Source organism: Euprymna scolopes, chromosome 6, assembly GCF_053919585.1.
Source record: "Euprymna scolopes isolate OS-2025 chromosome 6, ASM5391958v1, whole genome shotgun sequence".
Lineage (NCBI taxonomy): Eukaryota > Metazoa > Mollusca > Cephalopoda > Sepiida > Sepiolidae > Euprymna > Euprymna scolopes.
In genome coordinates, this window is record NC_136487.1 from 112866728 (window position 1) to 112891424 (window position 24697).

Consider the following 24697-nt stretch of genomic DNA (forward strand, 5'->3'; position numbering starts at 1 on the left):
CTTATTTATTTTGATATTTTTTTCTTTCTCTTCATCAGTCAGTAAAAGAGTCCAGCGAAGAATCTTCCAATGACTTTACTGATGATGTGAAACTGTTTCTTGGTAAGTTGACTTATAATTGCCTTTTTGTCTTTTTTTTTTTTTTTACCTATCCAAAACAATTACAGTACCTATATAATCACTACACTGTTGACCCTCAGTGACCACCTTACACTCATTAACCCTTATTCTCGAGTGGCCTTTGGGACCTGATAAGTGGTGATTCCCTTGTAAAAAAACAAAACCAAAAGGAAATTCCAGTTTGAGAGTGTTATCTCCATATATAATTAAATAACTGCAGAAATTTCCCTCTGGACCAAAGTATCACAGGCTTGCAACAATAGATGCCACATACAAATTCAATACATCTAAGCTCATAGCCACTATCTTATGTAGCTTTCGAACACCATTTCAGACACATTCAGTTGTGATAATAAAATGCTACATTGCATCCTGTGAGCAACACCATTACAATTAAAGGAAGGAGTCTCTATGTGTCTCTCTAAATATTAAGTCTTATCACTGTTACTAGTTATCACCAGCATGAATTCTACATGTTCCATATATTCTGTGATTACACCGACCATAACTGGCTAATACATACATACACCAAACATAATCTTTCCCATTTCTAATTCATAAATAATAAAGTTTCCTTCGTCAAAGTCTGTTCATTCTAATTGGCTGAGCTCTGAAAATTCTCATATTCTGGAATACAGTTATTCACTTTATAAATGAATGCTTATTAACATTAAAATATGGCATCACTAAGCGACATATTAGTTCACCCAGCGTAAAGTTCATTTAATGCAGAGGTCATTTCAGGTATGTAACATAGAAAATTATCCACTCTAAGACTCTCCTTCATCATTGTCGACAGAGACAATCATTTAACGAATGTTAACTAACCTGTTTACTTGCTTTCTTATACAAAGTTTAAAACACACTATCCACTGTAAGAATCTCCTTGATATCGACGACGACAACATCTTCATCAAAACAACAAGAAATAAAACAGCCTTTGCTATCGAGTTTTTATACCATTAAACACACTACATGTACATTGCTGATGTTTCAAATCGATGCGTTACATATATTTATATATTGAAAAGTTTAGTTCTTAAATATTTGCGTCTCTTATATTAAGATTTCTCCTTAAAAAAAAAAACAAGCACAAAAAAGTTACAGTATTTGTTGATTATTTTATCTTTTCCATGCAATTGGAAAACATTTATAGGTTTCCTGGTATTTTGATAATACTGATTATCACATCTAAAATTGGTGCCAACAAAACATTATGCTTTCTGAGCGGCCAATCAAACAACGCACGTTGTTTGACTTATGGCAAGACTATTCATCAGTGACAATTAAACATGTGTTGTTCGTTTACAGATTACCTAAAAACCTATAAATGTCATCAAATTAGGTTGAATCTGAAAGGCAGTGAGAAACAACCAATTTAACTTTATTGGAACCTTGAACATTACCTTTATTATTGCTATATAGAGATTATGGCTATATTGAAGATGTTAACTCTCAACTAAATTGAGGAGGTTAGCTCCCAAATATTTGCATTTTCTTTTAAATTATTATGTCGAAAAACAACAAAAAAGGAATAATACAAACTTATTTTTTGCCAATAATTTTATTTATGCAACATATTTCTTTTAATAGAATTCTTGAATTTTTTTTTTTCGGAATAAATCGTAATAAAAAAGACCTGATTATTTGGAAACTAAACTCTTCAGTATTCAACACTTTAACATTAATTCTATTCTGAAAAGTGCCCCCCCCCAACTTATCGCAGTTATGGGACAGTTTTTTAGCTGTCAGGAGCAGCATGCCAGTCTTAATCGATATCTGATCAGCCCTTATTATTGGTGGTTTTCCTCTTGATCTTTTTCCAATGCAGTCTTCTTTGATGAATCGGAAAAGTCTGAGTCGCACGACGATGTTCACTCTACACAGGTCTGAACGTTTCTTTCTTAGAACTGCCCGCCTATGGAACACTATTCTGCTGGCTTGCTCCTTGACCGACTGCAATATCGTTGCCTTCAAGTCCAATGTAAACAAGTTTGGAAAAGTCTGACAATGTTTATTCTACACAGGTCTGAACGCTTCTGCCCACTCTTCCCAACAACCTGCTTTTATGGTGCCCTGGCATACCTCAAAATTGCGTGTGAGACGCGATTTTTCAAGAATTGTTCGAGACCATGGACATTTAATGTCCACGGTCGCCATCTTGGATCTTTTCATTTTTCCTTCTCAGCCCACACAACAGACAGGCACAAGCACGTTTTTGCGGTTAGTCTTCTCTATTTTCCCCACATTTGACTTTACATAGCTGGATTCTGATAGCCAGGAAACATATTCAACCCAGATTAATTTTTTTTGTGAATAACATTATTGATGGAATTGTTAATATTAAGCTTCTTTCTGATATCTGCATTTCTCTGACTATCCCACAAAATTATTCCAAGAATAGTTTTCAAACATTTCAAAGATATTGAGCTTCCTCTCATGTATCATCCATATTTCCGATGTACATGCAGTTTTATGTTCTTTTTCAGATAATTCATCTTCTTCAGACGAAGAATTCAGCTCCGATTTAATGTTACAGCATCTTCGAAAACAAAGGTCTGCATTCAAAGAACAACTAAGGTTTGTTAAATTTCATTACAAACTTTGCGTCATTTATTTTTTAGTCACTCTCTACTTACCCGATCATGTTAGGAGCACAGATCCTCTAGACTCCTTAACATAATCTGTTTTTTTTCTGTACGACTCAAAATCAGTCTTTCAATAGCTATATTCCTTTTTTTTTTTTTTAAATACAGGTCACCACTTATCAAGGCCCGGAGGCCACTCGAGGATAAGGATTACTGAGTGTACAGTAGTCAATGAGATGATATAGTAATCGTTAGTAGTGGAAATTTGGTAAATTGGATTATTTAAGGGGACGGTTCATCAAGAATTTGTTTACGTTGGACTTGAAGGCAACCAAATTGTAGTCAGATGGAAAATAGGCAAACGGAAGAGAGTTCCACATAGAATCTTCATTTTGGTTTAGGCACAGATAAAGAGTGGGGAAAATTATTGACAGTTGTTTCAACTAGACGAGTGTTTTTCGCAAAAAGTTTGGCAAGGGGTGAGGACCATAGGTTAGAGCTCAGACAAGCACTTGCCATGGAAATAATGATAAAGCAGAGACAAGCTCACAACATCTCTTCTGTGAGAAAGAGGTTGTAGGGAAGAGAAAAGAGCATTCCCCACTAAGCTACAAAGTCTATTTTGAACTCTGTCAGGGAAGGATAAGCTTCTTCTAGCAGCTCCTGCCCAGACGTGGCAACAGTACTCCATCCTTGGACATACTTGGTTTTTATATAGATAGAGAATTGTATCAGCAGTGAGATATTTACTGGAGCGATAGAAGGATCCTACCATTTTTCCAGCGACCTTGGCAACATACTTGATGTACTTGTTCCATTTCAAATCAGGAGTAAAGGTCAAACCCAGAAGCTTAATTTATTATCCATGGATGCCACCTTTATTGCTTTTAAGCAAAATTCCACTTTTTTTTATAATCCAGAAAAAGTTGAATTCTGCTTTTATATGAATAAGAAAAGACCAAATTGCTAGAGCTTTATGTTCTTATTTTTTCCTCATTTCTCGATTTTATTTCTTTTTCTGTTCCTTCCCCTCTCTCTCTCTCTCTCTCTTGCTTTCTCTCCCTTTCTTTTTTATTATTTTTCTCTTCCTCTTCTCGTTGTTTGTCTTGTTTTGCATGACCTCCCTTTTTCGTCTCTGAAAATATTAATTTTTCCATACTTCCAAAGTAAGGAAGGTAGAAGACTTGTTTCATCAATGAGTATTTTCCTGTCTCCTTTAAAATATATCAAGTCAATATTTTCAGTATGAAAACAAAGGTATTGTAGATTAACACCCTTCGCTACTTCTTCCCTGCTAGAATGCTCTACCATTGACTTAATTTGGCAAGTTCAGCTATTTCGATATCTCCACTGTAATCCTGGAAAGTTGGCTTTCAGTGCTATGCCTTTCAAAGCGCAACCTGTGATTTTGTCAGCACTACTAGCGGATTAGTGCTGACATCTCCACATACAGTGCTTTGTATTCCCAAATAGTCATCATCTAGTACTAACCAGATTCAATGTTGCTTAATTTAAAAGAACCAGATTTTTACACTCTACTAATTAGTAGTTGAATCAAAATTGGACAATTTTCTCCACAGAATAGTGCCTGATCAACTTGATTGTGCAGGAATGATAAACGTAGTCATTTTAAATTCCGTTGTAGATCAGATTAATTATATTAAATAATTATTTTCCGTTTTCTTTGTGAGTCTTAATTCTCAAATCAACTGCTAAAATCACTCTTGCGGTTGCAATCTCCACCATTTATTTTTTAGCTTTTTAATGTTTTTTTTTTTCTTCCATTCCGATATTCTTGACTTTGAAATGTTTTTATAAAATAATTATACAAGAACACTTTCATAAAAAAACGTACAGAAAAAAATGTTTTCGATGTAGTGTGTGTGTGTGTGTGTGTGTATATATATATATATATATATATATGTATATATATATACACACACACACGCACACACACACACAGGCTCCTTCAGTCTTTGACAGACTATGGATACCCACGACGAGGTGCCTGCGTGTGAATATTTTTGTGGCAGGAGGTGCGCAATCTCCTACCATACTTCTCCTGAGTCGAAATTATTAAATACCAGTGGCAAGTGAAGTGTATGTACAGGACGACTGGAAACAAATGCTGAGATAAGCAGAGAGCACATACAGCGCCTAGAATTCCCAAATGGTCACCCATCTGGTACAAACCAGGCTCAACGTTGCTTAACTATATATATATATATATATATATATATATATATATATATATATATATATTGTTTTTATAGACTTTCGTCTTTCTGTTAGTAGATTAATTTGTTAATAAATATAATTTACACAGAAATTGAGGTGAATGTTTAGGAAATTGACCTCCCTCTCTAAATTCCAATGTACACTTTTTTTTTCGTTTTACAAATCCTGCGTTGCAATTACGATAACTGTTGGTGACACTCCATATTCCAACGTACTTCATGAAATAAATAAATTAATAATAATAATAATTCAGAAAAAAGCTTTTATAATGTACGTACTCGATACATGACGAAAACGTCACATTTCAAAAGTTACGTAACTTTGAGCATGTGGGTAATATTTTCTTTCCTGTAATTTATTTCCTTTTTTCCGATTTTTAGTAATTTAATTTAATTTTTTATTTTAACAACTTTACATTTATACAATTCCTGCGTTGCGATTATAATATTAATTGAGAAAATCCAGAGTTCCACGTATTTAACAATAAAATAAAAATTTCAAATATTTTAGAAAAATCTTTACGATGTACATACCTGACACGGAACTAAAACGTCATATTCCAAAAAGTCACGTAATTTGATCAAGTGATTATTTTATTTATTTTGATATTTATTTTCAGAAAATCATTTCCTTTTTTTTTTTTTTTTTTCAATTTTTTGTCATTTACATAGTAACTCATGATTAGAATATGAATTGAAACTATTTCTGTCATTTTTCTTTACACAAACATTAGGAGCTAACTCGATTCATGAGGTTTATTCGAATTTTTTTTTTCTTTTTTTTTTACACGGTGGTCACCACTTATCAAGGCCCAGAAGCCACTCAGGGATAAGGGTTATTGCAAGTACAGTACGTTAGTGTGGAGATTTAATGAAGTGTTTACTTAAGGAGGCGGTTCATTAGGAATTTGTTAATGTTAGACTTGAAGGCATCCAGGTTGTAGTCAGGTGGGAAGCAGGCAGACGGAACAGAGTTTCACAGGCGTGCAGTTCTAAAAAAGAAACTTTGTTCATGGAATCTACGTTTTGATTTAGGCACAGATAAAGAGTGGGGAAAATTTTTCACAGTGGATTCAGCTAGACAGGTGTTTTTCATGAAAGATTGGCGAGAGGGGACCAGAGATTGGAGTTCAGACGAGCACCTGCCATGGAAATAACGATAAAACAAGGATAGGCTCGCAATGTCTCTTCTGTGGGATAGAGGTTGCAGGGTGGAGAAAAGGGCATCCTCCACTAAGCCACAAAGTCTATTTTGTACTCTGTCAAGGCAGGATAGGCTGTTTTTAGCAGCTCCTGCCCAGATATGGCAGCAGTATTCCATCCTTGGACGTACTTGACTTTTATATAGATAGAGAATTGCATCAGTAGTGAGATATCTTCTGGAGTGGTAGAAGGATCGCACCATCTTTTCAACGACCTTGGCAACAGACTTGATGTACGTGTTCCATTTCAGATCAGGAGTAAAGGACAAACCCAGAACTTGTCAAAGCATGGGGCTTCTCCTAGACGAGAGCCATCCATTTCAATTGATGCCAGATGGGGATCAGTGTTGATGATGTAAAGATAGGAGTTTGGTTTTAGATGCATTAAAGGTAACCAGCCACGTCTTCTCCCACTGAACCACGTGCTTGAGATCAGAGGAGAGAGAATCTGAGAGAACTTTGTCATTTACAGCCTTTGATGTGTTGCCATAGATGATCGTGTCATCAGCATAGATGTCAACGAATGATTTAAGTATGTGTTTAGGAAGATCATTGATGTAGATCAGGAAGAGAGTTGGGCTCAGGATTGACCCTTGAGGGACTCCAGCATTAATACTGCAGGCCTCTGATTTTTGTCCATTGACCACTATTCTTATGAGTCTATCGGAGAGAAATGATTTAATGATTGAGAAAACATTTCCAGTTATACTGTAGCTGGAAATCTTGTGAAGTAGGCCCTTATGCCATACCTTGTCGAAGGCCTTTGATATGTCAAGAGCAATTGCCCTAGAAAGGAAGGCTTTGTCGAGAGATTCACTAATCCTGTGAGATATAACCGTTAGCACATCTGCGGTAGATCTTGCAGAACGGAAACCATATTGTGTGTCACTAAGAAGGTTATTTCTGCTGAGGTGGTTGACTACTTCTCTATTTAATATGGATTCCAGCAACTTTCTCATAACACACAGGAGACTTATTGGTCTGTACTGAGAGGGAGATGACTTATCACCTGAATTCTGAAATACAGGGCATACTGATGAGGTTTTCCAGGGAGTCGGAAAGCACTTCTCTTTAAGGCAACGCTTAAAGAGTTTCGTAAGTATGGGAGCAAGTTCTGGTTGAAGCTTTTTTAACACTATAATTGGGATGCTGTCAGGGCCAGTTGCTTTACTGGAATCAAGGTTCTTGATTAGCTTGGCGACCTCATGCACAGATATTTTTATGCTACCTAGTGTGTTCTGTGTTATAGGAGAAAATATGGGGAGTTGATGGCCTTCGTCGCATAGGGTAGAATTAGCTGCAAAGTTCTTGGCAAATAGTTTGGCCTTGTCTGATGCTGACGGGATGACCTCTGGTCCATTGATAATGGTTGGGATAGAACGCACACTTCTGTTCAGGATCCTATTTGTTATTTGCCAAAACTGGTGGGAACCAAGCCGCTGATCAGCTACTTTGGATTTAACAGACTGGGCATATAGCTCTCTTGCATTTTTTATTACTCTTTTACGGTGGTTGCTGGCGTTCCTGAAAGCAGCTTTAGTCTCAGTGCATCTATTAAGTTGGTAGTTATGGAAAAAGTGATTTCTGTGCGCAATAGCAGCAGCACATTCTGGTGAGAACCATGGCTGGCTGTTAGGTTTTTGTTGGAATTTTTTAGATGGTATGAATCGGTCTATGCCTACAATTAACCATTCGGTCAGATCTGATATTATAGAGGACACCTCCTTTTTAAACATGGAATACAGAGGTAAATCAGATATGAATGTACGGAAGCTATCCCAGTCAGCCATAGAGTATCGGTATACAGTACGGTGGAGGGGTACGTCTGAGGGCTTATTACATTTCACTTTTATCTTAACTGATACGACGGAGTGGTCGGAGGATCCTAGAGGAGAATGAACGGAACATGAACATAGCTCAGAGGAAGTTGAGAGAAAAAGGTCTAAGAGGCTTGCATATTGACCAGTAGTATCGGGCACACGGGTGGGTTCGCGAACAATCTGAGTGAGGTCATAATCTGATCTGAAATTCTTTTCAAAAATGTTATTCATTTTTATTACAACTTTAGTTTGAATCCTAATTTAGTCACGCAAATTATTGACAATGATAAACTTTCAAAACAAAATGTTAACAATGATTTTTATTCACCTATTTATTATTAAAAACAAAACACTGTTGAACTTCGGCAAGTTAAAATCGCTGCGAAGGGGTCAAAATTTAAAGAAATTGGAACTTGGCAGACGACTTTAACTTCCCTTTCGATCACAGAAAACCTATACGTTTTGTCTTCAGATAAAAAAACAAAAAACAAATTAATTTATTGAATTGCAATATATCTTTCTTTTTATTTTCAACTGCTTCATTGGGTACACACTCAACTTGAAATAATTTATGTGACTCAAATAGGAATCAATTCCAATTGGGTGGAATGAAAAGACTAACGAAAATTAAAGTTTGAGGAAAATATGTTAAAAGTATCAAAATTTAATCAAATAAACATAAGCAGCCAATCAATTTGTCATATCGAGCACACTAAAATCAAAAGATGCACATGAAGTTATGAACAGTACAGAGGGCCCGAGCAAAGCCAGCTGAACTGCTAGTATTAAATAATTATTTTCCTTTTTTCTTTGTGAGTCTTAATTCTCAAATCAAAAGGTGTGAGCAACACTCCTTTCTAATTCTCAGGTAGGAAAATTTTTAATTGGGTAATAGCAGGACCCACCGGCTTTACTCAGGGTCCGGAAAAAAAATGGTAAAATAAATCTGTGAAACATCTTTTAAATTTTCTCTCTCTTATGTTACTTTATCCTCCCCCCTTCTCCTTCTGAATGTGTCTCTCTAATTCATGCACACACTTTTGCGGCTACTTTTAGAAACAGAAAACGTAATCAGAAACTGATCATTTAATCTAGTTTCAGTGTTGTTTTTCGAACATTTGCCAGTAAGAATGAAAAAAAAAAGAGTTTTTTCTTACAATAGTCAGTTCGGAGATTGAATGAGGAACTATCCTAAACCTAGCCCATGATACTTGATACATTTATTTTTTTATTTTTTCATTTTATGATATATAAGTTTGGGGGCTAGGCCAAAGGATATTTGAAGCATTGAATGGATTAGATGTATTACAACTTTTATTGGAATAATTTTTGGGGAATTTAAAGTCATTAAGTGTAACAGGTATAATCTTGCTCCAAGCTCTGAACGCCACATTACCATTCCAATTCATATTATTTCATTTTTATAATTGTAACTTCATAAAGCAAATAAAATGTCATCTTTTTTTATAGATGTCAAGATCCAATCCAGACTTACCAAAATTATTGTACCCCCTTTTAATCCAAATGAAATATACTTATCCAAATACCCTGTCATGTCATTTCAGAATATTATGGTGATCTATCTCTAAAACCTAAGCAAGAGTTTGTGATATATTTTTTTTTTGGATAGATGTCTGCAATGAATGCAGACTCTACAATTGTATTCTCCTTTGATAAAAATAAAATATGCTAAGTACCCTGGGTAATATAGTTTCGGAATCTTTATGAATATCTATCTAAAAAAATATAGCAGAAATATGTAATATTGGACGTTTTAGCTTGTTAAAAATGAGCAAAAGTTATAGCTTATTGACTTTGTCAAAGGTGTGCTCATTTTTGCATTAAATGCTAATCTCTATTAATCCCTAACTGTGCACCAAATGGATGCCATAGTTTGTTGCACCTAATCATAATAAAGATCCACATAATATTTCGGCTAGATCGACCTAGTAGTTTCTGAGAAAAATTGGGACTTAAATGCTAATCCTTATTAATCTCTGTGTATTGAACATATACCATAATAGTTAGTTTGCTGCACCTTATCATAACAAAGGTCCATACAAAATCTGTCAGATCGACTCAGTAGTTTCAGATAAAATGTGTAATGGACAGACAGACTAAGAGAAATGTATATGTTATATATTTTCTGTACATTTTTATTTAAAAATTTTTTTTAATCACATTTTCACCCCCAAACAAAGCACAGTGCTACTTTGATGTAGGAGGCTACTATCAAGGACATGAGTTGCAGGGATACTATGTAGGGAGTTGAGCATCAAGATGTCTGTTTACATTACAGTTGAACTTCTGCATGTCAGTACAGTTGGGGAAGCAAGAAACCGGAAGGGAGCCAAAGTCTAGCAGTTCTGGGGAAGAAACTATTAGAGTAGAAGGCTTTCTTACATCTACGGATCTCTACTGTGTAGGGGTGGGACTTTACTGCTTGTCGGGCTTATTTATATCGAGGGGGTACAAGGGCTTGTAGTTCGTCGGAGCATCCACCATTAAAATATTTGTAAAACAGGTAGATGGATGCAACATTTCATCGATGGGACAGAGGTTGAAGTTTAGATGACAGTTCAGGACCTATCAGGTTGGCAACTCTCTTCGAAAGTGAGAGACTAGTAGCAGATGCATTAGCCCAAATGTGACAACAATACTCCATACATGGGCAAATGGTGGCCTTGTAGAAATACAGGATACTTTCAGGCATAAGTAACTTTTTAGCATGATAGAGACAGCCCAGCTTCTTCACAGCAGACTTAACAATGCTCTCGATGTATCTGTTCCAACTCATGTTCCCTGTGAACATAAAGTTGAGGAGTTTAAAAGAAGTACTTTCAGGAAATGTATCTTTAACCATAGCAATTGGTGGTTGAGAAGGTTTCTTGTAATTATTGAAGGAAACAAGCTTAGTCTTTGCAGTAGTGAATGTGACCATCCATTTATGTCCCCATTCCACTACAGATTGGAGGTTTTTCTTTAGTGTTTCTGCCATTGCCTTAGATATGTGTTCATTTGTTTTCCTCTTGTGTCTGTTATAGAGCATGGTGTCATCAGTAAATATAACCATCTCAGACAATTTTATCAGTGATGTCATTTATAAATATTAGGAATAATAAAGGTCAAAGGACTGACCCCTGAGGTACATCCGCATTTATATCATATTGTTTAGATGTATGCTCGTTGAGGACAACCTGGATTTTTCTTTTATTTAAGACTAGCGGGGAGTACCCGGTGTTGCCCGGGTGTTTAGAGGTGTGTGTGCTCGGGCAGTGTGTGTGCTTGTTTGGTAATCCAAACATAAGAATAAGCAAATTAAATATTTTTAAATATTAAAATGTTAAAACTTAAAAAAATCGAAAAAAAACACCCCAACGTAAGGCAAACAAACGATGTAAAAATTGGAAAAACAAAAAAAGAAAAAGCGAAAAAGAAAACAGAAAAACGAACGTTAAAACTTCCTTAAAACATCTGAAAAATAAAAACCAAAAAAAAAACACATGAAAAATGGCGTAAATAACCCTGTTTCAATATTAAAATTGAAAAAAATTGAAAAAAAAAAAGACATCTCACCACGATTCGAACCCAAAACCTTTAAATAATGAGGTCGTGCTCTAAGCAACTGAGCTAAGATGATGTTGACAAAATTGTGTTGGTTTTTCAAATATTTAAAGTAAATCATGTTCCGACGTCGTATGATGCATGCATAGAAGCGAACTTGTCATGAGAGGACGGTTTTTGCTGACCCCTCCCTGTAGAAAACTGATGATTTTAGGGTGAAGAAATTAATGTTTTGGGCCAATTTTTCAATATTTTTTGGGCGAAGGTTGGAACTTTAAAATGAAACCGATCTCGTGAAAATCCATGTCGAAAGTTTTTGCGAGACATACAAACACACATACATACAAAAACAAACATGCATACACACATTTTCGCTTTATAGAAGGATTTAATTATGTTAAGTATTCTTCCAGTGATTCCTTTATAATCTGATTTTCCTGAGAAGGCGATCGTGCCTTACCTTGTTAAAAGCCTTAGATATATCTAGGGCTACTGCCCTACCCTCCTCTGCTTTGTCCAGTTTATGGTATATACTTTTGGAGATTACAGTTAGGATATCTCCTGTAAAACGGGCTTTCCTAAATCCATATTATTAATTGGTCAGAAGTTTAGCAACTGTAAGATGATGGACCAAAGCTTGATTAATTATGGACTCAAATATTTTGGTGAAAAGAGGGAAGAGGTTAATGAGGTGATAATTTAATGGGTCAGTTCTTTCACAAGAATTCTAAGAAACTGGTGCCACAGAAGCAGTTTTCCAGCAGTTAGGAAAGCAAGATTCGTTAAGGCATTTATTATAAAGTTTGGAGAGAACTGGAGCAACTTCAGTGGAATAGTACAGCTGGGATGAAATCAGGTCCACATGCTTTTGAAGTGTCTAGGTTTTTTGTGATATCATGCACTTGAGATTTTCCTCCCTGATTTTCCTTTGCAGACTGACACCACACTAGATGTTTTTCACATCATCTCGTGTGGTGTCAGTCCGCAAAGGAAAATCAGGGAGGAAGTAGTTTGTTAGTCCCAAAGTAGAGTTTGAAGCAAACCGACTGGCAAGTGGAGGAATTGTTGATTGCCCATTATTTACTACACTGTTGTAGATTTTCCAGAAATCACAAGGTTCTAATTTCTGTGTTTTTATGCGTTTTCTGGTGGTTTTAGTGTATTCTCTCTTAGCTGTTACTATTACTTACAATTATTTCTGGCTTCAATAAACTTATGCCTGTTTGTACTGAACTTATGTCGGATAAATCTGCAGTATGCATACTGCCTTTGGGCAATGGCAGCTGCACAAGTAGAAGTAAACCATTGGGTAGAGTGGGCTTTCCTAAAGAACTTCCACGTGGAAATATGAGCTTCAGCTGCTGCTTGGAACTATTCAGTGGTCTCATTTGCATACTGTACCATAGGAAGAGAAAAGATATTTCCCCATGGGGCATCTCTGATGGCTTCCCAGTCAGCCTTCTTATAATACCTTGTCGTTTTGAGTAATGACTCTTCAGCTTTGGGTTGAGAATTTAGGGCGATTTCTACCATTATCACAGCATGATCAGCATTCCCGAGTGGGCTATGGGCATTTGTTACACAATCATCGGAAACTGTGGTCAGAAATAGATCTAGAAGTGAGACTTGTTGATCTTGCGGGTCTATATTTACATTTAAGTGTGAACCAAATTTATGTACATGTGCAGTTACTGTTACAAGCGGCTCTATATAATTTTTCTGACAACTTTTTAATTAAAAGTACAAAAATGTGGCCTTCAGAGAATTGTCTAGATAGCGACAATATCATTTATGCATATTATTAGGATTATTCAAACTACTGTTAGCGTTTTGGTTATTTTTACAATGTTTCAGACAATCTAACCTCCGACTTTCCTCAGGCATATCTTTTTGAACTCTGGAATCTTTGAACTTCGGGAATTTTGAACTGAACCCTTTATTCAATCCATGGGTGTAGATTATTCTTGTTTCGTCAGCCATGACCAAGTAGAAGGTTGATAGAACAAGAACAATCTACCCCCCCCCGTGAATTAAATAAAAGGTTTGATTCAGAATTTTGTATAGATTCCCTAAGTTCAACACAAAGATTTCAAAGTTCGAAAATATACACCTGAAGAAGGTTGTAGGTTACATTGACTGAAATGTTGTGAGAATAACAAACTCGACAAGAATAGTAGCTTGGGCAATCCAAGTAATAAAAAATGATCAATCTTCATTGAAAGATTCTGAAACATATGCTTCGTATTATTTGGATTATGCGGATTATTTTTCTCATCTTGAATGTTACTTTCACAACGTTTAGGCTGATGTAACCTTTGACCTGCTGAGAACAGTAGTCCAAATAATCTCAATAATACAAATTATCAATGCTCATCTAAAAAAAATTTCAAGATAATATATTGTTTATGTTTAGCATACATATAAGATTTAACAATATTTGCGTTTGTGTTGGAATCGCAGAGATTTTGTTTTAGTTGTAATGGAATTAATTGAAAAATAAAATAAATTGGCATTTAGATTTCCTTCTTTTTAGTTGAGATTGTTTCGAACATAATTTGGTTTTCGGCAAGATGTATGCAGACATTTCTTTTCTTCTTCTCTTTTGTTTAACATGGGGGTTAGAATTTTAAGTGTTGAGGGTTTAGATTTTTTTTTTTTGTCTTTGGTTCTTTTTTTTTCTACCATTTGTAATTTCTTGGGTGGCAGTGGATGTTTGTGTGCTTAATACCGTATTTAACCAGATGTGCTGCTATTCTCTATTATTTCTCGTCTTCTTTGTTTGTTTGAAAATCTGCTGATCATCCTCCTTCCACCACCTCACACTCTTTTCTCTTTCTCAATATTTTTCTTCTCCCCAGGGATCCACCACAAGTACCACCCACACTCAATTTACGTATACATTCGGCCAGGAGTGTGCTGGTCACATATGAATGTGCTTGTGTGTGTGTGTGTGTGTGTGTGTGTGTGTGTATATATATATATATATAATCTTACATATAAAGTTATCTTGTCCGATTTTCAAAGTTATGCTCAAAAATCATTTAAGCTCAAAAATTCATCTTTGCTTCTGATTAGTCAATTTTCATTTGTTATTGTTGTATCATGTTATTGACACTATAAATATGTACAGGGTGTCTAAAAATGATCTGACACATTTGTTAGTCAAAAAGAAAAATTAAATAGCAATTAAATAAACAATTAAAAATTTTTTTTTTAAATGTATGTAGGATGCCATTTTATTTCACACAGTCTTAAATATTAAATCAGCCAAATGTTTCCCATCATCGCTAAAACACGATTGTAGACGTTCACAAAAATTTTCAATAACTTCGATGGATCATTTTGGGTGGAATAGCAGCAATATCAGAACAAATAGCTCGTTTTAATTCTTCAAGAGGTCGAGTGCAGTATCTGAATACTTTTGAATTCAAATATCCCCACAAGAAAAAATCGCAAGGGTTTAGATCTGGTGAACCAATATCACCACGCAAAAAAATCAAATGATTTGGGAACCTGCCCTTAAAAAAACTGCATAAATACAGATTTACATGAATTTTGACCTAATTAAAATAAAATTGCATTCTACATACATTTAAAGAAAATATTTTCATTTAATTGTCATTTTATTTTTTGACCTACAAATGTGTCAGATCATTTTGGGACACCCTGTACTTCGTTACAATTTATTTAATACATTACTTTGTCTGGCCAAGACGACTGCTAATATGAACATTTCTTAATAGTCACTTAAAAATAAAAATCAGCAAAGGGTATAATTCATATCTGATTGATATGATAGGAGTTTATATAACATATCTGCCTTTATATATATATATATATATATATATATATATATATTAACACAGAAATTGTGTATTGGGCCATTAACTACCTTTAAGTTGTTAAGTTATTCGACTACAAACTTTAAATTATTCGATAGGAATGATACCCTAGCTATGCAGATTGTCTTAAAAGGATTTTGTTTTTCTTTGAAAGCAAAACAAAAACCATAGAATTTTTTGTCATTTGATTTCAGTAATGATTTTAATTCAAAATTTCAGCAAGTTTCCATCCTTTAAAACCTTTTTATGGAACTCTCAACCCCACAAAATTAATACTGTGTGGTTGTGATATATTGAGGAATTTGGGGGGAGGGGATTTGACTTTTTGCACTTTTTAATGTAGTCTTTGAACAAGAATGAATTTTTCAAATCTGATTTTAATGAAGAAATCATAATTAAAAGACACATACTCATCTGGATTCTAATTCAGATATTAACAAATTTTGCCTGTTAATGCCAGCCGAACTCAACGAAATTAAAACTTTTTCCAAGTCTATAACTTTGTATAATCTCTGTTTTCATAGATTTTGAGCATAAGTAAAATCTATTTCTAAAAGGTATTTTCGGATCCTATTTTTTGCACTTAAGTTTGTGCCGAATTAATCTGGCCCAAACTTAAGTGCAAATTACATATATTCTTTTCTACAGGTCAAGTCCCTGCAAAAGGTCAAGCCCCAAGATGCTTTAATATCTAAAACATATATAGCTTTTGCAAAAGCTTTGCAAAAACACAGCTGACAAAATTAAAGTTATGAGCTTAGACTAGTATTAAAACATTAGTGAGGCTATTCTCTATCGGTACGTCTACTATCAAATCATGTATAGAGTACTGTTGTGATATTCGGACTGGTAAATCTCTATCCCATTTTAAGGTTCTTAATAAGGTATCTAACTTTTTTCTTCTCTTCACTCTCTCTTTCACAGACGTGATGTTGCTAGTCTCAGTTTTTTCTATAAATATTATAATGGCATGAATTCTTCAGAATTATCTGATCTATTTCCTGCTTCCTTTGTTCCAGCTTGTTTGACTTATTGGTCTAGTGATCTTCACCAATTTGTTGTTTTGATACCTGATTGTGATACAGCTTCCTATTCCAATAGCTTCTCTCCAAGAACCACAAGCTTGTAGAACTCTCTTCCTGCTAACTGTTTTCTCCCTAATTTAACATTCGTCTTTTCAAGACTACAGTCAATAAGCATATCCTATCTTTGCAATAATCATCTTTCATTTTTGTTAGCTCCTTGTCTGGAACAATTTTTTATTTAAAAAAAAAAAATAATGCAATTAAATTTTCATGCGACAGTACAGAATAGTTAACATGTTAAGAATGTGTTTCTAAATAATAACATTATTTCAACATCGTCTGTAAACTGTGATGTGATATTTGGGCTGGTGAATTTCTCCCATTTTAATGTTCTTAATAAGGAGTCTAACTTTTTTTCTTCTCTGCACTCTCTCTTTCACAGACGTGATGTTGCTAGTCTCGTTTTTTTTCTTTAAATACTATAATGGCATGTGTTCTTCTGAATTGTTTGATCTTCTTTTGTTTCAGCTCGTTTGATTTGTTAGTCTTCATCAATTTGCTATTTTGATATCTCATTGTAATATAGATTCTTCCCAAAAACTGCAGGCTTGTAGAACTCTATTCTTGCTGACTGTTTTCCTCCTACCTATATCGTTGGTCTTTTCAAGACAAACGCCAATAGGCATCTCTTGTCTTTGTGATAATCATCTTTCGTTCTTGTTAGCTCCTTGTATCAAGTGGCTTTATACCTTGTCTGGAGTGATTTCCATTAAAAGGTGTTAGAATAAGAGCGTTTAAAATAGTCTCTTTCTTTTGTGAAGCAACAGCTGCACAATCCTTAACCACCCTTCTTCTAAACTGGCATTGCTTAGCAATAAGTTTATATAACACAAAAAAAAAAACCATTAAAAAATGAACAAATAAAAAAGTTATAATTAAGCAAATAATTCTATTGTGTTTAGCAATGTTTACTTAAATGAAAGAATGTTGCCTAAGTACACACACACAATATGTATGTGTGTTTGAAACTATATAAATGTACATATACATAACCATACTGAAGATATTTTAGGTTCATCTAGTACAACCATCGTTTGTACGATTGTTTTCCTATTTTCATTTTATAGAAATATTGATTAGAATCCAGTTCAACATCCACTCATGGCAAAAGCCTTTCATAAACAATTAAATGTGTTTAGAGAAAATAAAAGTAGAAGTTGCTGTAAGATAGTGGGAGCGGGGTGCAGCTGGTCTCTCCTTTACCCACCTAAGTCAAATTATTGCCATTTATTTAAGAATCGCCTCCACCCTCAACCACCCACACCGGAATCTTTTTTTTTTTGTGGTTAGTGACCACCCATGGCCAAGGAGATCATTATCTCCAGCTGATGTACTTAATTGCTCACATAAGTTGACCAGTGTCTTTTCCTTTCCATTGTCTTTATCTCATATCATATACTATAATAAACAGATCTTCTCGTGTGTGTGTGTGTGTGTGTGTGTGTGTGTGTGTGTGTATGTTGGGTGGGTCCACACAGACAATCTCTATAGCTCTTTAAAAATGGGGGGGGGGAAGGATAGAGAAAATATAATATCCTTAATAGTGAAGTCTTAGACATCAAGACTAATTACTACAAAAAGTCGTTTTATTCAACATTTTTTAATGGCCTTAAAAACTTGTCAATAGAATTATTTTATAAGATATTTATAATTTATATGTAACTAGCCTGGGTGCTCAGCATTGCCCGGTGTTTGGAGGTGTGTTGAACAAACAAAAAAACCTTCCCTGAAAAAGGGGAACTCTCAAATGAATAACAATTGTTTGATATGAAGGGTTTTCCCCACATTGATCAAAGCTAATTGCTTTTAAGACATTGCGGCACGAAAAGCCGCTGACAGCTTTGCATTTGATTAGTTTCGCTTTTATATGAGAAAGCCAAGCAAGCACACGAAGGAATAGCGTGAATTTTATAAATGTCGATGTAAATAAATGTAAATATGATGTGCGTTCGCAAATCATGGATATTATGATCTAGGGAGTATATAAAAAGTTTAAAAAAATAGTACCCCCCCCTCTCCCGAGAACCCCGGCAAAAAAAAAAAAAAGCCTTTGCTGGACATACAAAAATGCGCGCGGCCGTTTTGTCTTTTATATATATATATATATATATATATATATATATATACTAGTGGGGGTACCCGACATTGTCCGGGAGATTGAAGGTGTGTGGGGAGGGAAAAAAAGTGTTAAAAATGTGTTAGTAGGCTGGCAGGATCAAACTCATGACACGAAGGCAGAAAACCCAAGATCTTACCCGCTGCGCTATGGCGACAAAGGAAGTGAAAAACGTTTAAATTTAGTGATTACAAAGTTAAGTGAATGAGTTCACACAGGTGTGTGAATTTAACGAGGTCAAACATCATGCCAGAGGAGAAGGAAATGATGCACTTAACTTTGGCTTCAAGCCAGTTAAGCTTTATGTTCCACAAGATGTTGGGGAAAAGCAGCTCCCGATAAGTTGATGAAAATAAATGTAGATGCGACGTTCGCAAATCGTAGATATTACAATCTAAGGAATATATAAAACATTCTTAGAGAAATGTTTTATGCACACACGTTTTAATTTTTTTTATTTTGTTCATGCCCTCTTAAATCTTGTTGCGTCCCGAAATTTGCCCAAACTGTACTTGATACCCCTCCTCCATATACATGTACACATACATATGCATGAAACATTTCCTAACATGCACTTTTGATGTAGTGATCTAGTGCACATGAGCACTGTATGCAATAATTTCATTATTATTTATTTCTATTTATTGATTTCCTCATCATCATTTTCCGTTCCACGCCTGTTTTACATGCTGATGATTTGTAGAAATTGACCTCCAAACTAACCTATCTCTGATCACATATTTTTTATTCTTCTTTCTTTCAAGTCTTATCACTTTCACCCATGTTTTTTCTTGAACTTCCCATGCCAACTGAACCTACAAACTCAACTGTTCTACATCTACTTAGCCAAGAACTCTCATCTATTCTTTCAACATGTCCAAATTTAATCTTCCTCTAAAGTTGTTACATTTAAGCCTGTCTTTAAAACACATGTTACACATCCATCATATCATTTTTCTCCATGCAACGCATGGCCTCAATCTTTGCTGGTCAGTTTTTCACTTTCATACATCATAACATTACATACACATGCTTAATAGACTCTTCCCTTGGTCGATGCTGTATATGATTAAAACAATGTAAATAATGATAATTACTTCTGTAAAAATCTTAAAAAATAACAACATTCATCATCACCATCATCAGCAGCAGCATCACCATCGTCCGGTTTTGGTATTTAATATGCAGTAAGTGTCCTTGATTCCAGAGTGGGCAACATCAACCAACATCTCATGTTTGCTCTCAGTGACAGTGAGTCCAGTCCATAAGGTTGATACCAGTCAAGTCATTTTGTGCACACTCAAGTCAAGTTTTGTTTGATCCTTCATTCACACTTGTGCTTGGATATCCATGCGTGTTATTGAGTTGATAAAGGAGGTGGCTTGCTGTACATGACCGAACAACATAAGACAACAAGTGCGTAAGGCATCCCAAATCCTACGATTACCAAGTTTGTAATAGAGTATTTTTCCCTCTAATTTGCTCTCACACATTCACCTGATCAAGGTAAGGTTATTATGATGAAACCGTTGCAAGTCAGAAGTGTTTTAGGTCATATCTCACTGCCATGCAAGATGGCAGATGAACATAAGCCAAAAAGACCTTGCTTCAAGTCCTGAAAGAAATGTGTGTAGATGTACGGATTGATAGCAGTTTCCTGGATCTTCCCCAACAGCGAGCAAGTTATAACACGTTTTAAACCGCGACCACCATTCAATATGTCGGCCAAATAGCAAAAAGTATCAGAAATGATTTCAACATCAATCATTTAATTTTTGCGTTAATAAAAACATAGAATAAAAAACTTTAAAGTGTTTGAATAGCATAACTAGTTTCAAACCCTGGTTGCATGAATGATTTAGCCAAAATATTGTGAAAATAATATCAAAGATGAAAATAGTGCATACTAGTAGACTGCCCAGCATTGCCTGGTCATAAAATATGCTTTAATGTGATATTTCAATTTATGTAGATTTTGTATTTATTATTATAGTCACTTCTCTATTGATTATTATATTGTACCCAATATATATATTAGTGATTTCAAAGGTTAAAAAAAATGACTTGTGTGCAATCAGCTAGAATCAAAACCAAAGCATTTAGCATTGCAGCATTATTTGTTGCCATTTAATCTAAGTCTATGCATATAAAAACTTAAAAAATAACGTTATTAAATGTATATATGTATATATTCGCATGCGTATAAGTAACACATTTAATCAACATGTTTGTCATGTTCCAATTTTGTTCAATTTTTACCCTTTTTACCGGCTAAAAACCAAATTGAATTTGTTCTACAGGTCCAAATCTCCCACATATCAAGTTTCAAGTCTGTAGACCAAAAATTGACAGAGTAGTTTGGTAGAGACTGTTCCACACATTGACAAGAAAAGTTACTTATATATGGAACAATAAAATTGTCGCCATAAAAAAGACGACATGATTCTGTTTCCATTTGATAAAAACAGTTTTTTTTGTTGCAGACCATCTACTAGTTGGCCAAGAGTGATAGGAGCCTTCTATCATGTCTGAAAGTGACATAATGTTTAACAAGCAAGATTGGAGATGCGTCACTGTACAACTCATGCTCTCTACCGATCCAAGTTATGACAACAGGACCATTGCCAGCACCCTCAAAATGCAAACCCGAAAGGTTCAACACTTGAGGGCACAGCTCAACACATTGGATGATCCACAGTTATGGTCTTTGATGTGGTTTCAAGTGTGGGCCACATCATGCCACCTCACATCTTTGAAGTTAGCTTGAAAGTTAACACCAAAGTGTACCTGGATGTGCTGAAGAGTATGGTGATCCAATCAGGTGGCCGCTGGCAGAACTCTTCTTCGACCCACAAGCCCAAATAAACCCAGGATTGCCTTCAGAAAGAGTTTCATGACTTTATACCCTTCTATCACTGGTCTCTCTCCTCCCCCCTGACCTGAACCTGCTAGACTACTTCGTTTGGTCATATGTCAAGAACATAACCAACATGATCTACCACAACACCAAAGCTAGCCTGATCACTATCATCCGCCAAGTATTCACCAAGCTCCTGCTTGTGGAAAAGGCATGCTCCTAGTTCCGGACCCATATTGAGGTGGTGATTGAGGTTGAAAGCAGCCACATTGAATAAATGTCAGCTCTACTATATAATCAAGTTACCTGAATTGATTTTAAGTTTTAAAATAAAGCTGTAGTGTTGTTTTCCTTAGAACGATAAATTTATTGTTCCACTCTGTGTGTGTGTGTGTGTGTGTGTGTGTGTGTGTGTGTGTGCATGTATATATATATATATATATATATATATATAATTATTTTTTTACTATAATAATTATATATATATATATTATTTGGATTACTGTTCTCATCTTGAGTGTTATTTCCACACTTTTTTGGTTGATATAACTTCCGACCTTCTTCAGGTGTATCTTGTCAAACTCTGGAATCTGCAAAGAATTTTAAATGAATACCTTTATTAATCTACCTATCTGTAGAATGCTCTCATTCTATCAGCCATGACAAAGTAGAATTCTTAAGTAATTAACAGTTTTATTTTTGTATTCCCTGCACTGGTGATTGAACCTTCAATCTCCAGAAGAGTATCAATTACAACTGAATTTTGCCAAGTACATTATCCATTACTCCATGGGTCCTTGTGTATTAAATAAAGAGTTTCATTCAAAATTTTCTGCAGATTCCCGAGTTCGACAGAAGATACACTTGAAGAAGGTTGAAAATTACATTGTCTAAAATGTTGTGAAAATAACACTCAAGATGAGTACAGTAGTCTGAATAATCCAAATAATCCGTTTTTGATTTATTAAGAATTCTTGTTTTTATTTTTCAGGTGTATTGATGAAAAACTAAAGATTTTACTTCCCTTGGGAAAAAACTAAAGTCTGCACCTTCGAGGAATACAAACCAAATAATCATAAAAGTAAAAGAAAACATGAGATCCTGTAAATTTCCATCGTTTCATGAAGGACAAATGTCGATCTTTAAAGGTCATGTCAATTGAATAAAAATATCAAATGTATGACTTCCTTTTGCTCTCATTCATTTTAAGGAAAGATTTGTAACCGTATTTTTCAAAAAAAAAGAACAATTCCATTTAATAAAAACAAATTTGTTGAATATGTAGATCTGTGTTCAATTGCTGCTTTTACACATCTACAAATTTTGGTTTATAATTTTCTTCATAACTCTGATTTAGTGCATTTGTTCATATTGGCCTCAGTGTTAAGGCTGTGCTAACTAAGGGAAGTAAGAATTAATATACAAATGCTTACAAACATATTTACCTTTTTGAGTACTATGAGAACACTTTGTAACGTAGTTACGGGCTCGACACTCTGCATGAGACTCCCATAAAGGAATTGCATGCATCTTGTTTTCAAAGTTCCTCTCATGCTCACATGTACTTCGCGGTTCTTTTTTTTTCTTCTTTCCACTTTCCTTTTCCTTCTCTTTTTCCACTGTGACGTCACCTCATGCACCAACTTGGTCATTTGCATATGTAGCATGCCACTGCTGCTGCAGCAGTTCTGTTACAACTTTAAATGGCAATAAGAGATGAAAGGAAATTTCAAACACAATAGAACTCTTTCAATATGTACTATTTGATGTGTCCCTTAACTTTGTATTTTGGATTGCATGTTACAACAACAATAGATTGAATTTAATTTATCCAATTACTCAAACCACAAATCAGTAACGGATTAGAACTCAACATTGAATTCTTCATGTAACAACCTAATACAAAACTGATACACACCATCTGCAATGACCCGTGGCATAGTTGTTAAAGTACTTCGTAAAATTCAGCTGTAAAAGTCACACTAAAGGTTGAAGATTCAGTCCTCAGTGTCAGTAACACTTAAAATACAGTTGCGAATTACTTAGGTCCTCTACCTAGTCATGGCTGACGGAACAAGAGTGTACTACTCTTGTAGATTAAATTAAGTATTTTGTTCAAAATTCTGTGCAGATCCCGAGTTTACAGAAAGATTCCTGAGTTTAACAGATTCCTGAGTTCGACAAGATACACCTGAAGAAGTTCAGAGTTTACGTCAATCAAAACGTTTATAAAGTCATACTCAAGATGAGAACAGTAGTCTGAACAATCCAAATATGAATGATACACACCTGCATATTTCTGACCAAATTAGAATAAATTAATTTATCAGTTTCAGTGCTATAACTATATTGTAACGATAGTTTCAATGAATAAAAACGCCTTGGTTTGTAATTATATGGAGGCAATAACATCAGATATGCAAACAAAAATAAATTCTGCAAATTACATATTCTCATGTTTGCAGTATACAATTGCTAAGGTATGATAAAACATCTGATGAGCACAAGAGCGTTTCTTTTTAACTTCATTCTAGCTTTCCTACTCAAGATCTATCCTTCATGGATTCAACACACACACACACACACACATATATATATGGCAAGCTCAGTAACGATGTAACCTTCATAGCATATCTCCTATATAATATTTTGATTGCAGAAATTCCTATCTGGACCAAAGTACCGTAGGGTTGCAATAATAGATGCCACATACAAATTTATGTCTAGACAATTAGTCACCATCTTGTGTAACTTTAGAACGCCTTTTTAGACACATTTAGTTAATAAAATTCTACATTTCATCCTAGGAACAACATTATCACAATCACAACCATCTGTAGAGGATGTAGTTTCTATTTTTCCCTCTAAATAACAAGTCCTCCTACCGCCTCCACTCATCACTAGGAGGATCTCTGCACTTTCCACAGATATGGAATTTCACCCTTATTAACTGGATCATATACTCATAGACATACCATGATCTTTCCATTTCCCAATTCAAAATAAAAAAATTCTCCATTGTTACATTCCGCCAAAGCTCATTGGCTTTGAGCTGATAATTCGTCCATTCCAGAATGTAAATCTTATTACAAAAACAAATGCTCCAGAAATGTTCAAATATGGCATCACTCTCTAAATGAGGCAATCGTTTTAAATAAAATAAAGCAAATGCAAACATAATAACTGTGACACATCAAGTCATGTTCATTAATCATGAATTCTTTTATTTTTGACATTAAATATACCGTAGATGTTCATTGTTCTTA

The 24697-nt window shown here is 34.9% G+C and overlaps 1 protein-coding gene across 2 annotated transcripts in view; it reads left to right on the plus strand.

Moving 5' to 3' along the window:
* The window catches only part of LOC145277878 (uncharacterized), a 127294-nt gene extending 104581 nt beyond the window's left edge, over positions 1-22713 (plus strand). For both annotated transcript variants that reach the window (XM_080129866.1, XM_080129867.1), the window contains 3 exons: positions 39-102; positions 2610-2700; positions 22423-22713. In XM_080129866.1, coding sequence (XP_079985992.1) covers positions 39-102; positions 2610-2700; positions 22423-22471 — 204 coding nt within the window. In that variant the 3' untranslated portion in view covers positions 22472-22713. The remainder of the gene's footprint in view (positions 1-38; positions 103-2609; positions 2701-22422) is intronic.
* The last annotated feature ends 1984 nt before the right edge of the window (positions 22714-24697 follow it).